Source organism: Pezoporus wallicus, unplaced genomic scaffold, assembly GCF_028554395.1.
Source record: "Pezoporus wallicus isolate ANWC-B61680 ecotype Strahan unplaced genomic scaffold, APGP_CSIRO_Pwel_v1 contig_3181, whole genome shotgun sequence".
Classification (NCBI taxonomy): Eukaryota; Metazoa; Chordata; class Aves; order Psittaciformes; family Psittacidae; genus Pezoporus; species Pezoporus wallicus.
This window is the reverse complement of record NW_026641700.1, coordinates 615341-637553: the sequence shown is the minus strand read 5'-3', so window position 1 is coordinate 637553 and position 22213 is coordinate 615341. Positions and strand designations below refer to the sequence as shown.

Sequence of the window (22213 nt, the reverse complement as noted above, 5' to 3'; positions counted from 1 at the left end):
TTGGCCCAGCTGGGAGGATAAATAAGCCCAACAGCCCTTAATTTAGTTCCAATCATGATAGGTGGTGTAGCCAGATGCATAAGGCAATAAATGATACAGTGATCTGTGGGTGTTACGAGGCAAAGGCTGGGGCCACACTGTGGTACTAATTTTCATATTAGTACCAATATGGGTTTTGGCTTAAAGTCCAGTGGATCACTATAATAGCACAAGAATATTAATTTCCAGGACACTGTTAAAGGCATCTGCCAAGTGCTACAGAGTGACTCTTGCTCCTATCTATTGCTCTGACACCATGACCTTTTTGGTTATCATGACCTTGTTAAATTTTCCACTCCAACATCCTGGGGATTGGAAGTACGAATTTCATGCAATGCTGGATCTTAGCAGAATGTATCAAATGAAAACAAGAAAGCATTGTGTTTAAAGGCATCTTTCAGCAGGATAGAAAACATCATACTAGAAAGGTTCATATTGGTCAGTGCTACCCCAGATACAGAATAAGAAACAAATACCAAATCATTAAAGTTAAATAGGTGTTGATTACAAGGTGCGAGACATGGTTATTTTCATTAGTTTGCTGCAAGAACTTCACCCCAAGAAATAAATTTCTACCTTTATAAAATGGACCTTTTTATAGAATAAAAACAGATCCAAAGTATACCGTAATTCTTAACATGAAGTTTAGAACTTAATTTTGCAATTTAGGATTAACCAAACCATGTTCAAGCTGTTCATATTATAAAATTACAGGCAGGCCTTCTCTGATCATCAACACGTTAATTTCAGTGTCAAAGTATAAATTATACATGATAACATAAGATCAAGTCATTCCAAATCTGTAGGAAAATACAAACAGACAATGACAAGGAAGTAATTTTGCTATGTTCTTAATATATAGTCAACATGCATTAAAAATGTATCTTTCAGGTGAATATTCTTTTTTCTCTGTTATAATTTTAAAGTGCATCTAAAAGCTGCAATATAAATCTTTACACTTTAAAAATAGAGCAAAGTGAATAGCAGTTCAGAAATGATAGGTAACTCCTGTTAACAAAAAGATCAAGAATTTCTAAGTGCTATTCCAATATTCACAGCTCTGTTAAAGTGGGGGTGATATTTTGGTTGGGAAACACTGGCAAACACTGAGTGGGCCCAATGATTGTATTTCATAGAATCACAAAATCCTGTAGGTTGGAAGGGACCTTAATAGGTCATCTAGTTCAATCTCTTCAAAGCAGGGTCAACATTGGTTGCCTGGGGCTTCATGCAGGGGGGTCCTGCTGACATCCTGGGATGGCGACTGCACAACCCCACCAAGGCCTATTCTACTGTCTGCCTGTGCTCACAACAGAAAATCTCAGCAAGCCATCCAGTTAGAGCCCTTGAAGTACTCTTCCTGTAAGTCCACAATTTCAAGCCTTATCAGTGTGATTACCAACCAGACCTCTACCCTCAGTGAGCTAAATTCACTCCTAACAGTTACTTCAGAGGAGGATTGCTCATGTATGTGAGAGAACAGTTTGAGCTACACTGTGAATAGGGACCCCATAAATAGCTGCCCTCTCTGGGACATAGACACAATTTTCAGAAGTGCTCCCTTCCTGAGGAAACACTTCCCAGAACGGCAGCAGGGGTGCTGCAAGCACCGGCCTGTTCCAGCCACTTTCAGCCCCCATCAGCAAATACTTTCCTGGGAAAGGGTGTTCTACCTGCAAAGCTCTCAATATCACTCTGTAAAATTATAGTTTCCAAAATATACGGCAATTTTTTCACTACTTCTCACAAAATAGTACCAGAATGCTGCTCCAATTCTCTCTCCATAAATATTACATGTGAGCAGCACCTGGTGCTGTGGAGCTACAGCTACAAGTCCTTAGCAAGCAGTTCAATTTCATCCAGGAGGAAGTCCATGTCCTCTCGACTAACTTGCGGGCTGATCACCACTTGACGGAAGAAGTTGACTTTCCCTTGGTGAGGCTGGTACCCAAGCATCATGCTGCCCTTTTTCATCATCCTTTCTTTAATTATAGGAGCAACCTGAAAGTAGAGACAAAAAGGCTTGATGTCACACTTAGAAATACAGCAGATTTGGGCAAGAACTGTATTTTGTGACATAAAGTTTTTTTGAGGTATCTTGCCTGCCTTCCCATTGCCTGCCCCAAGAAACAGAAAAGCTCAGACCTGCAGGTTTAGAGGGAGACTATACCAGAAGAACCTCAGGATCAGAACAATATCTAAACCCCTCAGAAGCCTGCTGCTCAAAGCATTAATCTGTGGCATGGAAAATCTTGGGTTAAGGTCCCTAGTCTTCCTGATTTAGATCATAGTTTTGAACACAGGAAGGACATCAACTGCAGCTAGCTAAAGGCATGCTTTCTCCCCTTGTGCTAACTAGGCTAAGCCTGACTATTCATCCTTGATGGCCCTTCTCCCACCACATCTGCAAAGCAGCTGTCCTTGGAGGACATGCTCCCTGTGAAACTTAAGCTCCCAAAGAAGTCAGTGTGATGCAATATTAAGGGAAAAGGCCTGGAGCTTAAGATTTCATCTCTTAGATTGAAGACATAAGTAGCATAAACCACTCTTGTATTGAGTGGGATGAAATCTCATAGGTGTCTCACTGCAGAAAAAAAAGATGACTAAGACTAGCAGAGTCAGGTCCCTATAGCTGAACACTCTATCTCATCCCAGCAGGGCTTTTAACCTTGTTCAATTAATTTTGTGCTTAACTTTAAGTATGTGTGTAGTTTGGCATTCCCATCCTTGAAATTAGTCATTAGCTTAAATGCATCGCTGGATTAAATAGCTATTCCTTGGAAGACAGAATTCAACATCAGTAAGCATTTTGACAGAGATAGTATTTTTAAAAATGTATTCCATTTTAATATATTGCTAATAACACCAGAGTATTTCAGAACAGTGGGTTCCTTTTCTTCCTTTTGTGACAGTTTGACTTTGAAATAAACAAATAGCTATATCACCTAACCTTGGTTTCTACACTAATTTATTTCAGCTCTAAAAGTTAGTGTCAGAAACTTCCACCTGATCTGCAAAAGAAAAATGACTATGCCAACCTTACCTAAATAGCTTTATTTTTACATGGCATATTTTAGTAGGCAAGTCCCATACATTTTGCTTAGATAGAAACAGCTAAGGTTTTCAACACTAACAGCTGAACTTTCCCATATTTAGTGGAAGATACCTAAATTATCATTGTTTCAAAATGTACATTGAATTCAGAGAAGGGTTTATGGCTCTAATTTAATCTGCCTGTCTGATTATGGTTTGTCTTTGTGATGAAGCTATGTGGTTTATTTAGTGTTTGTTTTTTAAATATGAGAGTGATGGAGTCAGAATTCTAATGAAGTCCAGAGTGTGACATCAGTATGAAGTATGCACATTAAAGCAATTAATATCCTTTCATACTGCAATGTGCAATCAGAATTTGCGGGTTTGCATATTGGTGCAAGCATAAATTGAGAAATAAGTTGCAAAAGTAGTTCTGATAAACATTTGGAATACAAGAAGTTAATAATAAGGACAGGAACACTCAGAATTACAAAAGAAATGTTAAGAGGCATACTGTGATACCTTCGGTCACATTCAATAGCACCTTTTCCCATAAAATCTAATGTGGAGCTCCAGGTGTGCCTCCTGCATAAAGATCCTAATGAAAGCTACCAACGAAAACACAATTCTGCTGCGTATCTGCAACACATCATTTAAAAACAGAAGTCATCAAATATATCCCTGTACCATTACCCACCTGGGTTTCTGTCTGCCTAGCAAATGATTCAAGGATTTCTCAGTTTTCTTGTTTTATAGCTCAGAATTACTTCAGACTAACTTCATTTAGTCCATACTCAAGAAAAAACAAGACAAAAGGAACAAACAAAAAAGCCCACTAACAAACCACTTCATTTCTGCTTGGATAGAGATGGCAGCTATTTTGCATAACAGAGACGCCTTTTCATACCCTGAAAAGTATGTATGAAGCAAACAATCCTCTCCACTGCAGACCAAATATTCCAAACTGCATCCCAACAAACCACTGAATGCAGCACTGAGCAGCGCTAACGCTGGAGCAAAATCTGGGCCTTATAATTGTTCTTGCACAATTTGCCAGTGGTGAAGCCAAATTGGAAGACTTGTCTGGCAATGCTGCTGGTCATGCACACTCGTGTACAGACCTGCAACACACACTCTCTTAAATAAGGAATAATTCTGGCATGATAAAAATTCTCCTACTTCTCCTACAGTTTGCATGTGTTGAGCCCTTTAACAGCACACAAGGTTATTAAGAGCTCTGCTCTTCCATTTTTATTCAAGCCAGCTATGGCCTGACAGCAGTGACACTGTGACAATTCTCAGAAGACACTGCACCCAGGAGGCATTTTGCTAGGCACCATATACATGTGAAAAGAAAAAATACCTCCACCCCTGTACTTGACAAGGACCTCCAAGCAACTTCTGCTTATGGATTAAAGACACTACAAGCACAAAGGGAAAAGCAAACTTTTCTTAATACAGTTTCTCAAGCTCTTCTTTAACATTCAAATCCCTATGGAAACTTTTAGGCTTTACTGATGTTCCACCAGAGTTATTTCATCTTTTTCATCACACTACTGATTGTCTTCTTCTCAACACACAGTGCTCCACAATCCATTATCCCAAAATGTGCAGTAGCACAAACGGAGGCCAGCAATGGAGCACAAATGGAGGCCAACAAAATGTGGAGTAGCACAGTGGAGGCAAAAACATTTAGAGCTTCAGTAATTTGAGGACTGTAAATGTACTACATTTCAGTAGGTCTTCTCTCATGGAAAGGAAAGGTAGAAAAATATCACTTTTACTACCTCATTTATTACCAAATTTACCCTCCATGCTAATGAATTTGTCCTCTTAATTTGAAGAGCATTCTTCCTTTTGCAAAGGCAAAATAAACACTTCCTACTTAAAAAGTAACAAAACATTAAACTCTCATTTGAGATTTTGACTGGATTATTTTTTGAAAGATTTTCCAGTAAGCATTTTGCATGTTTTGATTGCTAACATGATGCAGTGTAACAGAACTATCTCCACAGAAAGCAGTAAGGAACAGAATACATGCACAAATACTTAAGCACATTTCATTCAAGAGCCATTAAATAACACATGCATGCTAAGGCTTGGACTTGAGGAGCACAGCGTATGATGGCAAACTGAATGTAAAGGCAGCAGAAAAATTAGAATGTAAAGAATTTGTCTATTGAGGAGTTCAATTAGGTTAATTCCCACTGAAGTCAATGAGACCTGAGGATGCTCAAATATCAGAAAGAGATGAGCAGCTCCATTCAGTATAGGCTCCCTGGAAAGCAATTTAGTGAGAGTGAGATTGCTTCACCAGTCCAATTATTCTACCGCAGGACTTACTTCAAATTGTACATCTAATTCTTTATTGGCCTGTCAGTGGAGCAGCCTCAGAATTTTAAGCGTAATGTATCCTAAAACTGAAATCATCTTCCTGCCTTTGCTCCCTTCTCTTCCTTCCTACCTCTGGCCTCCCCTGACAATCCATCCTGAAGATTATTTAAAACACTCACTACAGGAGCATATTACCTATCAGACATGCCCTCCTTCCACCTAGGAAGGTGGGGAGAAGGTGCAATGCATGGAAGGCTGCCACAGATCTGCATTGTGCAACCAGAAGCCCAGGGAATGGCTTTACCTGAGGACTGATGGGTGCATCACAGTCTCCCCATTCAGATCTACACAAAGGCTGTATAATCTCATCTTTCCCTTACTATTAATAGCAGAGGTTTTTAAACTAGAGCAAAAATTAGATAGTAGTTTAGCTCCTTCTCCATCTACCTGGGTGACAGGTGACTCTTCTCCCACTCTCAGCCAGCACTCAGCCACACTACAAACAACAGAAAGTTTTAGCCCTAAAGTTTAAGCTGTTTCTGTCAAGAGTTTAGACCACAGCTGACCCTCAGATATATTCACATGGAAGATATCAATGTTCCTTACCAGCAAGTACACACACAGCAATGTGATAACGAGGCAGCTTGAACAGATAAGTACCCAGTGCACCGGGAGGATCAGGAAAGCAGTCTCTCTCTCCATGGCTCAAGTATCCTTGAGAAGAGTGATTCTGCACAATCATACTACAGGCAATACCTTAAAAAGCACTCCGCTCCCCAGCAGACTGGTCAATGGCATTCAACACAAATTCCTCCAACACTTCAAGAATTTCCATGAAGGTCAGGCTGTGACCACATAGCACGCTTCAGCAAACACTGTTAAAGACTGACTCATCAATAGAGTTAGGCACATTCTCATCAGAAGCAGCATGTACCTAGTGTTTCCAAGAGCTAGTTTCCAACTTAACCATTAAAATCTTTTCAGAGGACTTGCTGAACCACCAAATTGAGATTTCTTCTTCTTCCAGCTAGCAAGGCCTCCAAAACCATTCTCACAGCGGTAAAGCTGTTTTTAAGCCTGTTTTTTAAGCAAAGAACAATTTCCTAGACATGAGTTTCTTGTGTAAAGTGAAATCTCCAGAGCAGCTCTGTTAAATAGGTGATGTTCCCACCCCACAGCATGGCATCATGCTTTGGAATTCATCTACTGTAAGCTGCTTCCAGTTGAACATTTGAAATAAGAATTGGTTTGTAAAAGTTTATTCTAACTACAAAAAAAAAAAAAAAAAAAAGACAGCCAGGTGCCTAGCTATTTCAAACCACACAATCCCATTAACTTCTAAAATACATACCCCAGTATTACCAGCCTATAGTTTGAGTCCTATACATAGACCAAAATAGCTGATGTTTTCTCATGAGAAGGGACAGAAAAGAATAATGTAGCTCTTCCATTCATATGAGGTAAATCCACTGAACACCCAGCTGCACTAATGCTGCTGAGTATGGATAGCCAAATAAGTTTTCCTAAAGAATAGCAGAATTTCCTAACAAATATGCTACTTTGTTGCTCTTGCTGAAATAAAGAAATAAGCACCTACTGGTTTTAATTTACCTCTGATTTTTCTGCTCTAATATTGTCTCTAACAATTGCAATTAATAGATATGCTGGAAGTGCAAGAAAGCTCAGATTGGACAACTACAGAATAGCTTGCTGATAATGGAAGACTATGTCCAATCTTGGTTACATTTTTTTTTTCTCTGTGCCCTCCCCTAATCTGTAAGGGATCTGATTTTAGACCTAATCCAGTATTTTCAAACTGTCCTATCACAAGTGATTTTCTATGCCTCTGACACTGTACCTCTGTTACCTGAATGTTATTTGTACTGCTGTCATTCTCACAGACTCTAGTTGTGTTAGTCTAGTTATATCAGATGTTGACATGCCATAACAGCTTTTCCAAACTGTAGGCTAGAGGCATTATTCTTTAAAAGCAACATTCTGTCAATTTTGTATTTAAAAACTAAGGCAACATGAATGAGCTGCAAATCAATAACAATGCTTTGTAAAAATATTCTGCTAAACAATGAATTTATGAAACTATATTGTTGGGGGGTGTGGGGGGGGGGATTGCTAATTTCACAAAGAGCACAAGTGAAAAAATAGCATAAACCAGAAGAATAAACAGAACAGGCTGAAGGTTTTCTAAATTTTTGAAACAAAAATATTTTGAGTATTTGTTTCAAAACACTGTTTTCAGTTAAAAATTGAATTCGACTGAAAATAGACCCATTTTTATCACAGACAGTAGAAAAGGACTAAGGAAACCAACATGGAGTGAACTGCTTCATTTTAGCTTGTCTGAAAACAAAAAATTCTGGTCAACTAAAACCAAGAATTGCTTCCAGTTTCTTAACTCAATGGCCAAACCAAAAGCTCCATTATTTGAACATAATATGTGGCATCAGAAGTGCTGACACTGGTTAACTGAAATATCTTTAGAATGTTTTGGCACTCAGAAAAGACAACGTATGAAAAAATTCATGAGACTGCCTCTTTTGTTGGCAAATTTGGCTGGAAATCCCTTATGAACAGCTTCAAGTAGTGTGGATGACTCTAAATGTGCTAGCCCAGCAAGTACTACAAAGTCAGAATGCCTGTAAAAGCTGGTGTTAATACTGGCAAAGGCTATCAGAAACATTTTTCCATATATTTTGAACAGTTCCCAGGTCACTGAGGATCTATGCAACACAAAGCTCAAGAGTCATTCCAGCTGCTGGCAGCAATGACTCCCAGTCACCAGACCCCATTCTGCTCCTCCTGAAATTAATTTCAGAATTGCCATGGACTTCAGTGGAAGCAAAATGCAATTATCTAAATTTCCTCCGTATGTGTCTGCTTCAGGTGGCAGTTTGCAAATAGCCTTCAGCTTTTACTAGAGAAAGCTACACTCGCAGTAAATCAATAACCTTTCTAGGGATCCACAAAAGCAGACTAGACAGTGTTGGAAGGACAGGAGCATATTAGCAGCTCCAACTACTTCTCTTCCTCAAATACAGCCTTGATGAAATTTTCCAAGGCACTGAATCCTGCACTAGAAACTGGCTGCAGATTTGTAGCTAGAACACAAAGAAAGTCGCCCTTTTGACAAAGTGGAAAGATCACATTCTCATGATTTCACAAAAATGGAAACCACATTTTGTGTTCTTTCCTCAACCATTCTTTGCAATGGAAGACAAGTATATACTCTCCCATCTGAGCACAAAAGTCTATCTTGGCTCCCCCATAAAGGGCAAATTTTCATCTGGAAGTTCATGACTTTTACTTAAAAAAAAAAAACAACTTACTGCCTTTTTGAAATCTGTGAAGTTATGCTTCCTGCAAGAACTGACCAGTTTGGATTCATGTATGTTAATAAGGAAACAAGTATTGTACATCAATTGCCATCAAAAAAGCGTAAACAAAACCTCATTAATGAAGTATTTTGACTCAGTTTTAAATTTTGACATGTGAGCTATTAATTTCAGTGTGTCTTCACAACATTGTTTCTTACCTTGCTTAAATGATAGCACAATGATTTAAATACTGAATACAGACTCAAATAGGACTGGTCCCTAACCCCACCAGAGCCTGTTTGGACCTTTAAAGATCACCTGGTTCCAACCCCCCTCCACAGGTAGGGACACCTTCCACTAGACCAGGTTGCTCAAAGCCCTATCTGGTAACACATTTCTCTTTCCCTTTACAAGAGATATGTAATCCTTCAGGGCAGTGAAGCATCTATGTGTTCATGCATCATACACTGGTGTGTGTTGGTCTCTTCTCCCAAGTAATAAGCAATAGGACAAGAGGAAGTGAACTCAAATTGCACCAGGGGAGGTTTTGATTGGATATTGTGAAAAAATCTTCACCAAAGGAGTTGTTGAGCATTGGGTCAAGCTGTCCAGGGAAGTGGTTGAGTCGCCACCTCTGAAGGTATTTAAGAGACTTGTAGATGTGGCACTTACAGGCATGGTTCAGTAGTGGAGTTGGCAGTGCTGAATTAATGGTTGGACTTTATGATCTTTAAGCTCTTTTCCAACCTAACCAATTCTGAGATTCTACAATTCTATCTATTGCGATTAGCCCAGATACCCTCATGGGTGCTCTGTACTGTATTATGATGCATATTAAGTAATTTCTGTGTCAAATAGGTCTCAAACATCAGTCACAAAGTATCTGCAGCATTTCCTAGTGTGACTGCAGAAGAAAAGTTTGATATCAATGGTATCAGTATTAAGTAAGAGCAATAGCTGACATTTTAGTATCGATCACTGGACACAATACAAGTGAACGAAACACTTTGCTTGGTTGGTTGTAATATAAAACTAGGTAAATACTATAAATACGTGGATGTAATAGTGCTTTCAGCATGTTATAACACTGAGAAAGTATATCCTCCACTGTTAAATATCTTTTCTTGCCTTTTGCTGCAACATCAGTTGTTGGCTTTAAAACAACAGGCTTTTTTCCTTTTGGTGATAATTAAAAACAAACTCAGACTATTTGTCAGCTGTCACCCCAGCCGGGACAATCGCAATAGCAAATATTTGCACATCCAATCACTGCTTTGTTCCTGTAGCCAACGCATTTTGGAAAACCCAAACATGTTTTTCTTCTGTCTAGGATTTGTTCTGGGCCCACATCCCTAAACCACTAATAAATTATGGCCATACACTATTGCGCCAGTTTTTCCCTTGTGCCACACCAGGCAACAAAAGGAGAAATAAGCGCATTTGTCAAAATAGCAGTAACCACTTCCACATTCTTCAGAGCAACTAACATATCAAAGGAGAACAGATGCGGCAGTATTTTTGTCCCGATACTGACATTGCCCATATACCTTCAGCTCAGGGGTATGCAACATGTCTGTGCTGTACATCATCTTCACACCCACTGCTTTTTGCTCGAAGATACATTAATGAACCCCACAAATCACTGAAAATGATCTGACTAATAGGGGATGGCAGAATGACTTTAGACTTTGATTACCTTAAATTACTCCTTTAGCCAGTCATTTAGGCAACAAAAAATAGCAGTCAGACAAAGGCTAATAGTAAAAGTTACACTGACGGTAAAAGGAAGAGTGAAGACAGACAGCACTCAGAACAGAATCAGCACCTGAAGATCTTTATGGTTTCACTTACAGCTAAAATGTACAGTTGTGAACAACAGATTTTTCCAGGTGCACAGTCCCGTGTCTCTATCTGAGCACATATGGATTTTCAGGACAATTCATGTGGATTTCTTATTATTTTTCTGTCATCGCTGTGTTGGTTTACTGAAGTCTTATTACAAGCCATGTGGAAAGTGCAGGCATTAAGAAAACTCCAAAGGCTAGTACGCAACAATATGAAGCCAGTTCTCTGATCTATTTAAACAAGGCTTGAACACTACTGGTTTTATAAAAACAATTATTTTAAAGGCTTTCATAACATACATAAGTTTCTTCTGTGCAACATTTGTTAAGTTCCCATTTCAGTGACTAGGTTTGCCAGTCTTCCAACCCTGCCAGAAACAAGCTACCTTCTATATCCAGGATGAAAGGATTGCTTGTCACCTTCAAAGCAAGAGTAACTAATAAAAAAAATATCCTTTTGAGTTTGTATGCACAGGGATGAGCTTCTGTTCTACTCCACTGAGGGAAAAAAGAAGTCACAGTGCAATGTGGATGTCTGTGGCTGGGACGTGAATTTTACAATGGGAAGATTATATTATATAGTGACACAAATTCAAAATCTTTACTTACTTCTGGTGTAGAAAAAGAAATGTCACTTCAGAAACTTGGAATTATTCCCAGCTATTAAGATCTTACTTACAACTTGCACAAATCAGCTTCTGGCATAATCATAGAATCATAGCATACTTAGGGTTGGAAAGGACCTCAAGATCATCTAGTTCCAACCTCCCTGCCATGGGCAGGGACACCTCACACTAAACCATATCACCCAAGTTTCTGTCCAACCTGGCCTTGAACACTGCCAGGGATGGAGCATTCACAACCTCCCTGGGCAACCCATTCCAGTGCCTCACCACCCTCACAGGAAAGAATGTCCTCCTTATATCCAATCTAAACTTCCCCTGTTTCAGTTTTAACCCGTTACCTCTTGTCCTATCACTGCAGTTCCTAACGAAGAGTCCCTCCCCAGCATCCCTACAGGCCCCCTTCAGATACTGGAAGGCTGCTATGAGGTCTTCATGCAGCTTCTCTTCTCCAGGCTGAACAGCCCCAACTTTCTCAGCCTATCTTCATACAGGAGGTGCTGCAGTCCCCTGATCATCCTCGTGGCCCTCCTCTGGACTTGTTCCAACAGTTCCATGTCCTTTTTATGTTGAGGACACCAGAACTGCACACAATACTCCAGGTGAGGTCTCACAAAAGCAGAGTAGATGGGCAGGATCACCTCCTTCGACTTGCTATTCACACTGCTTTTGATGCAGTAGCAGCACCTTCTGTGTTTGCATTATAGTAAGAATTAAAGAACAGTAATGTGTCTTCATTCATTCATATTGTTTAACCAGTTCTAAAGAAAAATTTGTATTTTAACAAAACTATATATAATTTCTGTCTTTTTTGTTTTTTGTTTCTCTTTAAACATCATGACGACTTTCTCAGAAAGTGCTTACAGTATTGCTGAGGCTGAGGGGATTACCCAGACTGCTAACACAAAAGCAAGGCTGCTGTCAGATTTGAACACCCCATTTAAGAAAGAAAATGATCCCCTTTCCCCTCCATCCAGTGAAATATAGGATCAATAGCTGTCAGTTAATATAACGGATTTGCCGTCCTGACATTCATTTATTTAGAGCCTGATATGGCCATGAAGTGAAGGCCACCAAACCCTTCCACACAAAGCTCTATCAAATTCAATAACACTTTTACCAAGTACATTTTGTCCCAGGACAATGTTCATTCCAGCCTGTTTCCCTTTTTTTTTTTTTCTTTTTTTCCCTCAACTTAAATATAACATAAGTTACAAACCTCTATGCTTAAATACATGGACAATTAGGAAACTGAAAGAACAAAGCAGGTTCTCTACATTTTTTTTCTTGCAGTCTGAAAAGGGTGGAAAGTGAAGGAAAAATAACGATATTCCCCTGCAAGTATATACAAACTAAAGAGCCAAAATATAGGTAATTACAGTAAATAAAAGTCTCAGCTAAATAGAACTGGACTGCTGTCAATCCCTAGATAATTTAAGGTCAGTCAGAGAGGAAAAGGCACACTGGGCTCAAAATTTAGCATAAATTTTGCAGAGATGTGCAATATTCTCCAAAGAATACATGGGAAAAAAAAAAAAATGCCAACCTCAGGCCTACCCTATGCCCGTATAGATGTGGCTCAGCATTCAGAGCCGCACTTTAAACCCTCTAATCCTGTATTCCGAATCAGTTTGAGAACCATATTGTTCCACCAGTCTGACCAGGTATTCACTCTGTACCACTGCAAATGCTGTAATTTCCTTTAGTGTCACAGCTACCTCCAAATCACACCAAAAAGATAAAAATGGTACAATTAGAAGGAAAAGAATAGCAGGATGAAAAACCTGCACATTTCTGTCAGGCTCCCACACCATCAAGGATATTTTTATGAAAGAGCACAAGAACAATCTTCTGATATTTGAAAGCAGTTGCAACCTACTATATAAAACTCATCCATTAAAGTGTGCTAGATTTCACATCCTTTATTTAAAAGTTTCCACAGAATTCAACAAATACAAATAATCTCTTACAAAATGACCAGCCAACTGACCAGTGGCTCTGGAAAAGATTCTCATTAATCAACATTCACCTATAGAAATCTGCCATTGAAGCCATGGGGAGTTTCATACCTGAATTCACCTGCAGTAGAGTTACACTAACATATTTCCTTATAACTTTATTAAATTTGAAAGGAAGGTCTAAATATTTGCTGAACGGATATCAATATCAAGTATTTGCTACCGCTTTTAGAGGAACTCTTCTGATTTACAAGAAATTTTGTAAGACTTGAAGATATTTCTGACCATACTGACCCCTTTGGAGAGGAACAAGAAATTCCTCCCTTGTAGACATGAAAAGGAAACATATTTCATCTCAATCCTCTCAAGATGCCTAAAGATAGAAAAGAATCTGTGCTTAAATATCTGAAGCACAAAATGAAACCTGAAGTCCTAGAAAAAACGTTTATCTCAGTACACGTGAAGGAGCTGGATTTCCTTCCACTCGCCTCCCACAAACATTTTTGACACCACTCACAGCATTATACAAAATATAAAGACCACTTAACTGAGCAGATGATGTAAGCTACACACTTTTACTATGGCATTACCAGTAACTGATATTTTTCTGAATGTTTCTGAAATTTCTTATCAAGCAACAGTAAGGAAGCACAGTTTCATATGAAGAAAGGATGAAGAGTGTAGGGACCAACGCTTTTTTCCTCTATTTACAAAGTCAATGTTCTCTTGTAATTTTGTAAGAGAAGCATTTGATACAGCAAGAGGGAAGTGAAGCTTCTGTCTCCTCCCACTGAAGTTGGTGACAGGAAACAGAAGAGTGTTAACTTAATAAGTAGATACTTATTTAAATGGAGACAAGCTTAAGATTTATTGACCCGAGAGCAAGAGGCCAATATTTATTCAAAGAACAGTAAATCTTGATAGTTGATTCTAACAGATGTTAATCCAATGTATTATTAAATACATCCCATTAAAGCTAATTAGACTGTGTGTCCTTGTGAGCCTTGTTGCCAATAATCATTAGTATTGCATGGGTCATAATTACTGTGCTTTGATAATTAAATCATATAATTGCCAGTGAAAATAAATATCTGGGGATAGAAATATTTTTATCGACCATGACTATATTACTGCATATTAGGTTCTTCCTTCACGCTGCTGTAGACCTTCCTTCCATTTTTCTGCTAGGACCAGCACAGGTAAGGAATCAAAAGCTCTGCTTGCACTATGCTATTTTTTAACCTTTCTCATTTTTCTTAAAAATCTGATACTCCTAAAGCCACATCCATCTACTATTCATGCACTAGGCAGGTAAGGAGCAGTGACACAAACCAATTAGTATGTGCTGTCAGGAAAAAGGGAAAAAGAAGTCATACTCCTAAGTGAAAAATTGCTTCTATTTTGGAGTTTTACAGAGCTTTCCCTTCATTTCAATCCACCTCATAGATAACAGGAAATAGCATAATCTCCATCTTAATTTCTGGAAGGAACTGAATCACACAGAAAGGAAATAATGACCAAGATCTTAATCACAACTCTGTGGCAAGCTGGATATCACTCAGGCTCATTAGTAAGTTAGCGAGCAGGACAGGGTATTTTTAGTGCAAATACGTCTTGGAAATACTCTTGTGGAATACAAACTTGCCACAATTTGGGCCAACAAGTTTTTTTTTTTCCTGGAGAAAACCACAGCTCAACTCAGGCATCAGGGTGCAATGCAGAGTGCCCCAGTTGCACTGTGGATGACAGCTCCTCCAGTGGTCAGCACTCCATGCACTCACAGCTAGGGCTGCTCACTGGTGTGAATGTCACTGTTGGTGAAGACTGTGTGAGGACATGAGGGATCACAGAAAATCCTGGTTGCTTCATCCTCTTTATGCCACACACATCAGTGCTATAGACTACAGTCCTCAAGTCTGAGCTCTGTATATATTGACTTATATTGATCCTTTCAGCATTTTTCCATCAGGACCTGTGTTGTTTATACACAGAAGTTGCTTATTTTTGTAAGAGTCTCACACTTAAGGGGAGTAATATCTTGACAGGAAGTGTTAGGTACATTGAACTACAGACCATGTGCTACCCAAAGACACGGCCTCCAGCACTGAAGGTAAAATGAGGAAAGTAGGATTTAACTCCCACCATTTGGCAGTCCAGCAGTTAGACATCTACGCTAGTCAGCTAGGCTTTGACTTTAATGGAGAAAAAAAATCACGCTTCTAAGAGTGATTCACTTCATGGCAGAATAGGCACCTAAGACACATGGGCTCAGTTTGGAAAAGCTTCTCCCCTCCTCAGTGGGCTTCAGTGGAAGACCTCTGTCTAAGTCTTAGATGGCTAAAGCAAGGGAAGATAAAGTCTATGCTGACAGTTCATCTTTAAGATATCTAAAACCCACATTCATCTAGCTGTTTTCTAGGCTACGGAACTGCTGGATAGGCCCACATATTCACTGGTCATAATGTAATAGGGAGGATATCCAGAATAGAAGCAGAAACAAGGGGAACCAAGTGCTCCTACAGCAACATGGTGCATGTGAATTAGGTGATGTGATTAAAGGCTAACCACAGAGAACACAAAGGCCCAGCAAGGATCAGAGAAACACCAACAAGCAGAAGATTCCTAGTAACCTCAAGGTACCAGCAACTGGATAAACTCAATTTCTAAGACCAGCTACCAAAGAGACCATAATGTGCATGCATTTTACTCCACAAGATTTCAGTTCTTACCAGCTGAAGAGAATTTGGTTGTTCATACTGTTCATGTCTGTATGACTGCTATATGTGTTTATCGGGGTGCCAGTAAAGACAGTGCTCTCTGTGTCGATCTGTTCAGTCAGCTGTGTATATATCACGTACTGTGTGTGCGTGCATGCACGAGTGGGCACCAATTGTATATGTGTACCCACTGAACCTGCGGACAGGCGGCCACAGTGGCCTCATACCTGTTGTGCTGGAAATGGAGCAATGCTCCCGGGTCCCAAAGGCGCCTGGATTCAGCCACCTTCTGACATTGCACTGAATTGCCACTGCTCTGAAGTCTTTTCTGTGGTTGGCAACTGACGGTTTTCACTGAACAGGTGGAGGTATGTGCTTTGAACCATTTTCTATAAATAAGAACTCATTTGCATTTGATCCCAAAAGCATCCCATTGGTCCCACACATACATATTGATCATGAGAAAACTCTGTGTTTGGGGTGGAGGTTCATCTGGCATGAACTTAAAATGGAACTTCAAACTAGGATTAAATCCACATATGTTTTTACCTTATTATCCTATCATATGTTAAGTTCTTTAAGACCAAAAATTTAAAATGCACAGAATGAGACGATGCGAGGCTTGCATTTTTGATTCTGTTTGAGGAAGAGCCATCTTTAACCAAGAACAGTTGTGAGAATACAGGCTAACACCATACTAAGGGCATGCCTCAGCTCTCTTGACGCTATTTCCCTTCTACGTTCAGAGCCAGTTTTAGTTTACAAATTTAACTTGAGATTATTGCCCAAGGAGGATCTCTTTATCTAGCTTCTGGGATAAGGCCTTAGCATTGAGTGTCTGTGTTTGGCTCAGGAAGAAAAAAGACAACTCTCAATTTAAGCTTAAATTAAGCCATATCATTCCATGCACCATCAGATCTCCACCTTTCCATACATGAAGGTGCTCCCACAGCACTGTCTCTTTTCCCACAGCCATCCCCCATGGGAGCTCCTCCCATGCTGGATCAGCAACAGGGTTGGTTCCACCAGCTTTTAACCCTGCCAGAGAAAGTATACATGTACAAAAGTGACTCTGAGCACTAGCCTCAAGACAGGGTTCTGCTGCCTTGCTTACAGATGTATACAGGGTACAATAAAAAACCAGCTCCCAGCTATTAAGACTTACTATTTATGTGACACTCTCAACTGTTTATTTGAACTATGCTATTGGCCTATAGCAGCTATAGTAAAGTTTGGCATGTTGTTCAATAAAAGCTTAAGAGTTCCTTGTGTTGTACCTTCCTGCACCATTGATATTTTCTATATACCATTGCTCGATACAGTATTGTACTACCCTTCCCCATGTCCCTAATCTGTCAGAGTCCATCCATCCACCTCTGTCCCTGAAAATTATACTTTGACTTTTTAGTAAAAGGAATATTTTTGACTGATTCTCTCCAGTGCAATGCATTTTTACAGTTACAGAATCCAAAGTTTTGCAATCCTTTCCCTTTGAAGGCAGTAATATTCCCAAGGCACAGGATTAGAACAGCTTTTATACTTTCAGGTGGGCAGTATGGAAATGGTTCCCCCTTGGTTTGTTTTTAATCTTATAAAAATCTCTAATCAAATTTTCAGAGTAGTACTTTCTCTTTTCCATTACTACCTTGTATTAACTGCTGGTAATCAATTTGGACAGTCAGAAACTGGTTTCAGTCTGCAACAACTATTTTAAGAACTGATATATTTGAAGTCCTGCATTGTGGAAACAAAAGTAAGCTCAGTTTGAGGTTATGGGCTATTTTATAAATATTTTCTGATTGTACAAGCACTTCCTATATGTTTTTCAAACCATTGAGTTCAAAATCACAATTCCAACTGAATTTAGTAGTGCCACTAAACACTTTCATTTCTACCTTAATCTTTAAGAGGATTCTGCTAAATAGATTAATCATTCAGGGACAGAGACAAAAGTTTAAAACTTGGCAGGAAGGACGGTCAGTCTCATGTGCTTTCGTTCTCCACTGTCTGCTGCGACTTTGGGAAGCAGAGGAGAGCATACAACTTGGGCTACTTTTGATCACCATCTAGTGCATGAATCAAGGAACTGCACAAATTTAAGGAGTGACCGATTTAAAGTTAAGCAGCAGCAAGTTGAACAGTTCTTTTTGTCATTTTTAGAAGACCTCAGATAGGCTTAGTGAACATGAAAAAGAGGGAAATTCCAGATGCCCATTGCTGCCTGATGAAAGCCAAATGGGTCATCATGAGACGGTTTTCTAGTAGTCTGTGACTGATGGCTTAGGGATATAAAGAAAGCAAGACTTGCATAGTGAAGTAGTATCTTTCTCAGGCCAAATTACTTAGTGAGAATAAGTAAGGAGTCCTTTCATCAAATCTGTGTTTTTTTCAGGTGTCTAAATGTCATATTCATTTCATAGTTATCTGATTTTTGTCAAGACTGTACGAAATACTATTTGCAAAATTTTTCATTTACAAAAAAAGATTTGTGTGTGTTGTTATAACTAAAACCCATATTCTGATTGTGCTTCAACATTCATCCATGCAATGGGGAATTCAAGGCCACTAAATCAGTGAGACAACTGGATTTGTCAATCCCCTGGGGATGAAAGTCCACGGCAGCTTCATGTTTTGATCATTGCAGATGACTCGGAATATCTTGAGACAATGCTTTCCAATAGCACTGGTCAGGCAAGTAGCCTTGCCTTTCAGCAGTGACTCAATATATGCTGTGACTCAACAATAGACACTCGGTATCTTCATACTGAGGAACTTAAAAAGGCTAATACAAACAAAATCCACATCACTACTGAAAAAGGGACGTACCTTCAATATTAAATAAGAATACTGTAAATCTTCAAAGATTAGCAGGAGGAATTCAGGAGACACTTAGAAGAATCCTTTTCCTAAACACTTATGATCTGTGTCCTCACTGCCTGCCTCGCAGAAGTTGCAAAGAGATACAAATATTTAACTTGAGGTTATAGTAGACAGCAGAAAAGTCTTCTTTTTAAATAGCAAAATACTACTTCCCTCCCTCTCCCATTTTGTTGTGAGGCCAGGTCAAGGAGCAGACAAAGATAGATCACCACCATGACTTACCAGTAGCCTACGGTCACTGTTATACAATATCTACTCCTATGTTAAAATCCACATAGAGAAACTAGCCAGAAAGGATGTCTTTAGATATCACTTCACATCTGAATTCCAGACCATCAGCTGAGTTATAATTCAGAGATTAAAAAGAAAAAAAAATCACAACAAAACCCACTCAACTGCTGTTAAAGCTGTATACTAACTCCTCAAACACTACTGGTTCAGACCCCAGTGAACATATGGTCTGAATACAGGACACTCAAATGCCTTGGAAAGATGGAACTGTAAAATCTTTGTAAGTAATTTCATATTTTATTAGACACTGACCTCTAAGTGATAATTATTCAAAATATCTTATTCAAAATTACTTCCTAGTGTAAACCCTGTAAACAATACGTAATTTTATACAATGATTTAAAAAAAAAAAAGACAGAAAGAAAGAAATGAAAGAAAAAGCTAGTGCTGCCTGCAAACTAGGAGACAACTCATGCTTGCTACAGTTGATTCTTTAACAGCTCATGCCTCCAAAACAGAGCTGGCAGTATTATTGTTGATTTAAGAACTGAAAGAAACTTCCTCCCTTCCTCAAACATAGTTGGGTTTTTTTCCTGACTGCACCAAATAGACATTAGCAATGCTCTCACAAACTAGCAGTTCCACCCTATTACTGTTGTTCTGGTGCCCCCAGATGGTCACCAGGCTTTACTGCTAGCTACGGCTCAAAAAACTGAAAGCGATGTTCAGATGAAATCCCTAAACGCTCGTATACCTCTTCATCCAGCACTTTGGGTATGAGCAGCAAGCCCTCCAGGTCTACAAAACTACCTCACAGGTACAGTTGATTGCATAAATCAGCCAGATTCACAAGCACAGATACTACTTCCAGGGTCTCCGTAGAAAACCACATTATATTAATCAAGCTGAGGCATTAATCAGACAAGCACCTAAGACACATAGATACCCAGCACAGGCAGTGCCTTCCCTCCCTTCCCTGGTCACAGCATCCCATTATCACATGCACTGACCTAGCATGTCTAGACAGTCCCCATTTCATACAACAATCAGTTTCACACAGCAATGTATCCCGTCTCAACTCACCAGCACAGACCAGTCAGTCTCACCTGTGTGCCTGGCAAAATCCTGGAGCAGATTCCCCTGGAAGGCATGCTAAGGCACATGAAAAACAACAAGGTGCTTGGTGACAGCCAGCATAGCTTCACTAAGGGGAAATCCTGCCTGACCAATTTGGTGGCCTTCTATGATGGGGCTACAGAACTGATGGACAGGGGGAGAGCAGTTGATGTCATCCACCCGGACTTGTGTAAAGTGTTCTACACTGTCCCACATGACATCCTTGTCTCTAAATTGGAGAGACATCAATTTGATGGATGGACCACTTGGTGGATAAAGAACTGGCTGGATGGCCGCACGCAAAGAGTTGTGGTCAATGGCTCAACGTCCAGCTGGAGACCAGTAACGAGTGGTGTCCTCAGGGATCGGTGTTGGGACTGGTCTTGTTCAACGTCTTTGTTGGTGACATGGACAGTGGGATTGAGTGCGCCCTCAGCAAGTTTGCCGATGACACCAAGCTGTGTGGATCGGCTGATATGCTGGACAGAAGGAATGCCATCCAGCGGGACCCTGACTCACCTGTGAGGTGTCCAATGCCAGCCTTAGTCAGGTTAAACTTAGGCAGTTTAACCATGCCAAGTGCAAGGTCCTACACCTGGGTTGGAGCAATCCCAGGCACAGCTACAGGTTGGGCAGAGAAGAGATTCAGAGCAGCCCTGCAGAGAAGGACTTAGGGCTGTTGGTCAATGAGAAAATGAACATGAGCCGGCTTCAGTGTGTGCTTCCAGCCCAGAAAGCCAACCATATCCTGGGCTGCATCAAAAGGAGCGTGACCAGCAGGTTGAAGGAGGTGATCCTGCCCCTTTACTCTGCTCTTGTGAGACCTCACCTGGAGTATTGTGTGCAGTTCTGGTGTCCTCAACATAAAAAGGACATGGAACTGTTGGAACAAGTCCAGAGGAGGGCCACGAGGATGATCAGGGGACTGGAGCACCTCCCGTATGAAGACAGGCTGAGAAAGTTGGGACTGTTCAGCCTGGAGAAGAGAAGGCTGTGTGGAGACCTCATAGCAGCCTTCCAGTATCTGAAGGGGGCCTGTAGGGATGCTGGGGAGGGACTCTTCGTTAGGAACTGTAGTGATAGGACAAGAGGTAACGGGTTAAAACTCAAACAGGGGAAGTTTAGATTGGATATAAGAAGGAAATTCTTTCCTGTTAGGATGGTGAGGCACTGGAATGGGTTGCCCAGGGAAGTTGCAAATGCTCCATCCCTGGCAGTGTTCAAGGCCAGGTTGGACAGAGCCTTGGGTGATATGGTTTAGTGTGAGGTGTCCCTGTCCATGGCAGGGGGGTTGGAACTAGATGATCTTAAGGTCCTCTCCAGCCCTAACTATTCTATGATTCTATGATACATCTTCACCTCCAACCATATCATCACAGAGATTTTAATCATTGGTCTATAAAATCAGCAGTTCCTTCTATGAACCTATCACAACCTGACTATGCTTACTGTAGCCAAAGGAAAAGGATGGTCCCAATCACAGAGGGTGTTTCAAAAGACTTAATTTCAAAAAAACTTCAGGCAGAAGAAACAGGTGAAAGCTTAAAGCTCTTTAAAAAAAGATTAGATGGCCAAAAGCTACAACCCTTCAATCAAGAAAGGCAGCTTTATCTAAAAGCCCATCCTGGTTTATTGGCAAAGTGAAGATAGGGAGGCAATATTTAACAAGTTGAAAGGGGGAAGTAGATCATACTGCAATCAATACAAATGTGACACGGAGAAAATTCATCAGAGGTCCTGTCCTTGATTGAAAGGACTAAGGAAAGAAAAAACACTTTAGTAGGTACATTCTGGATGAGTAAAGCCCTACCTACTGTTAACCATCATTAAAAATGCAGAAAAAGCAGAGGTCTTCAATAAGCTATTAATTTTGGAAGAGGGGATTCCTGACAAATCTGATGAACTTTCCAAGCCATCTGCAGATATTGGGATGTTAAAAACCTATTGAGGGCAAATTTTCAGACCTATAGGCCTGGATGGCTTTTACCCAAGATTAAAAAAGGTTCACTGAATCTTTGGATAATTTTGAGGATACCATGGAAATTTCAGAAAACAAGCACCAGTACTGGGAGTGGTAAGGAGAAAGACCTACTGAAATATGGATGC

At 40.0% G+C, this 22213-nt stretch overlaps 1 protein-coding gene across 2 annotated transcripts in view; it reads right to left on the bottom strand.

Annotated features, from left to right (window-relative positions):
- Positions 1–417: 417 nt before the first annotated feature.
- GADL1 (glutamate decarboxylase like 1) overlaps positions 418–22213 on the bottom strand; it is an 83129-nt gene continuing 61333 nt past the window's right edge. For both annotated transcript variants that reach the window (XM_057424859.1, XM_057424860.1), the window contains one exon: positions 418–2040. In XM_057424859.1, coding sequence (XP_057280842.1) covers positions 1867–2040 — 174 coding nt within the window. In that variant the 3' untranslated portion in view covers positions 418–1866. The remainder of the gene's footprint in view (positions 2041–22213) is intronic.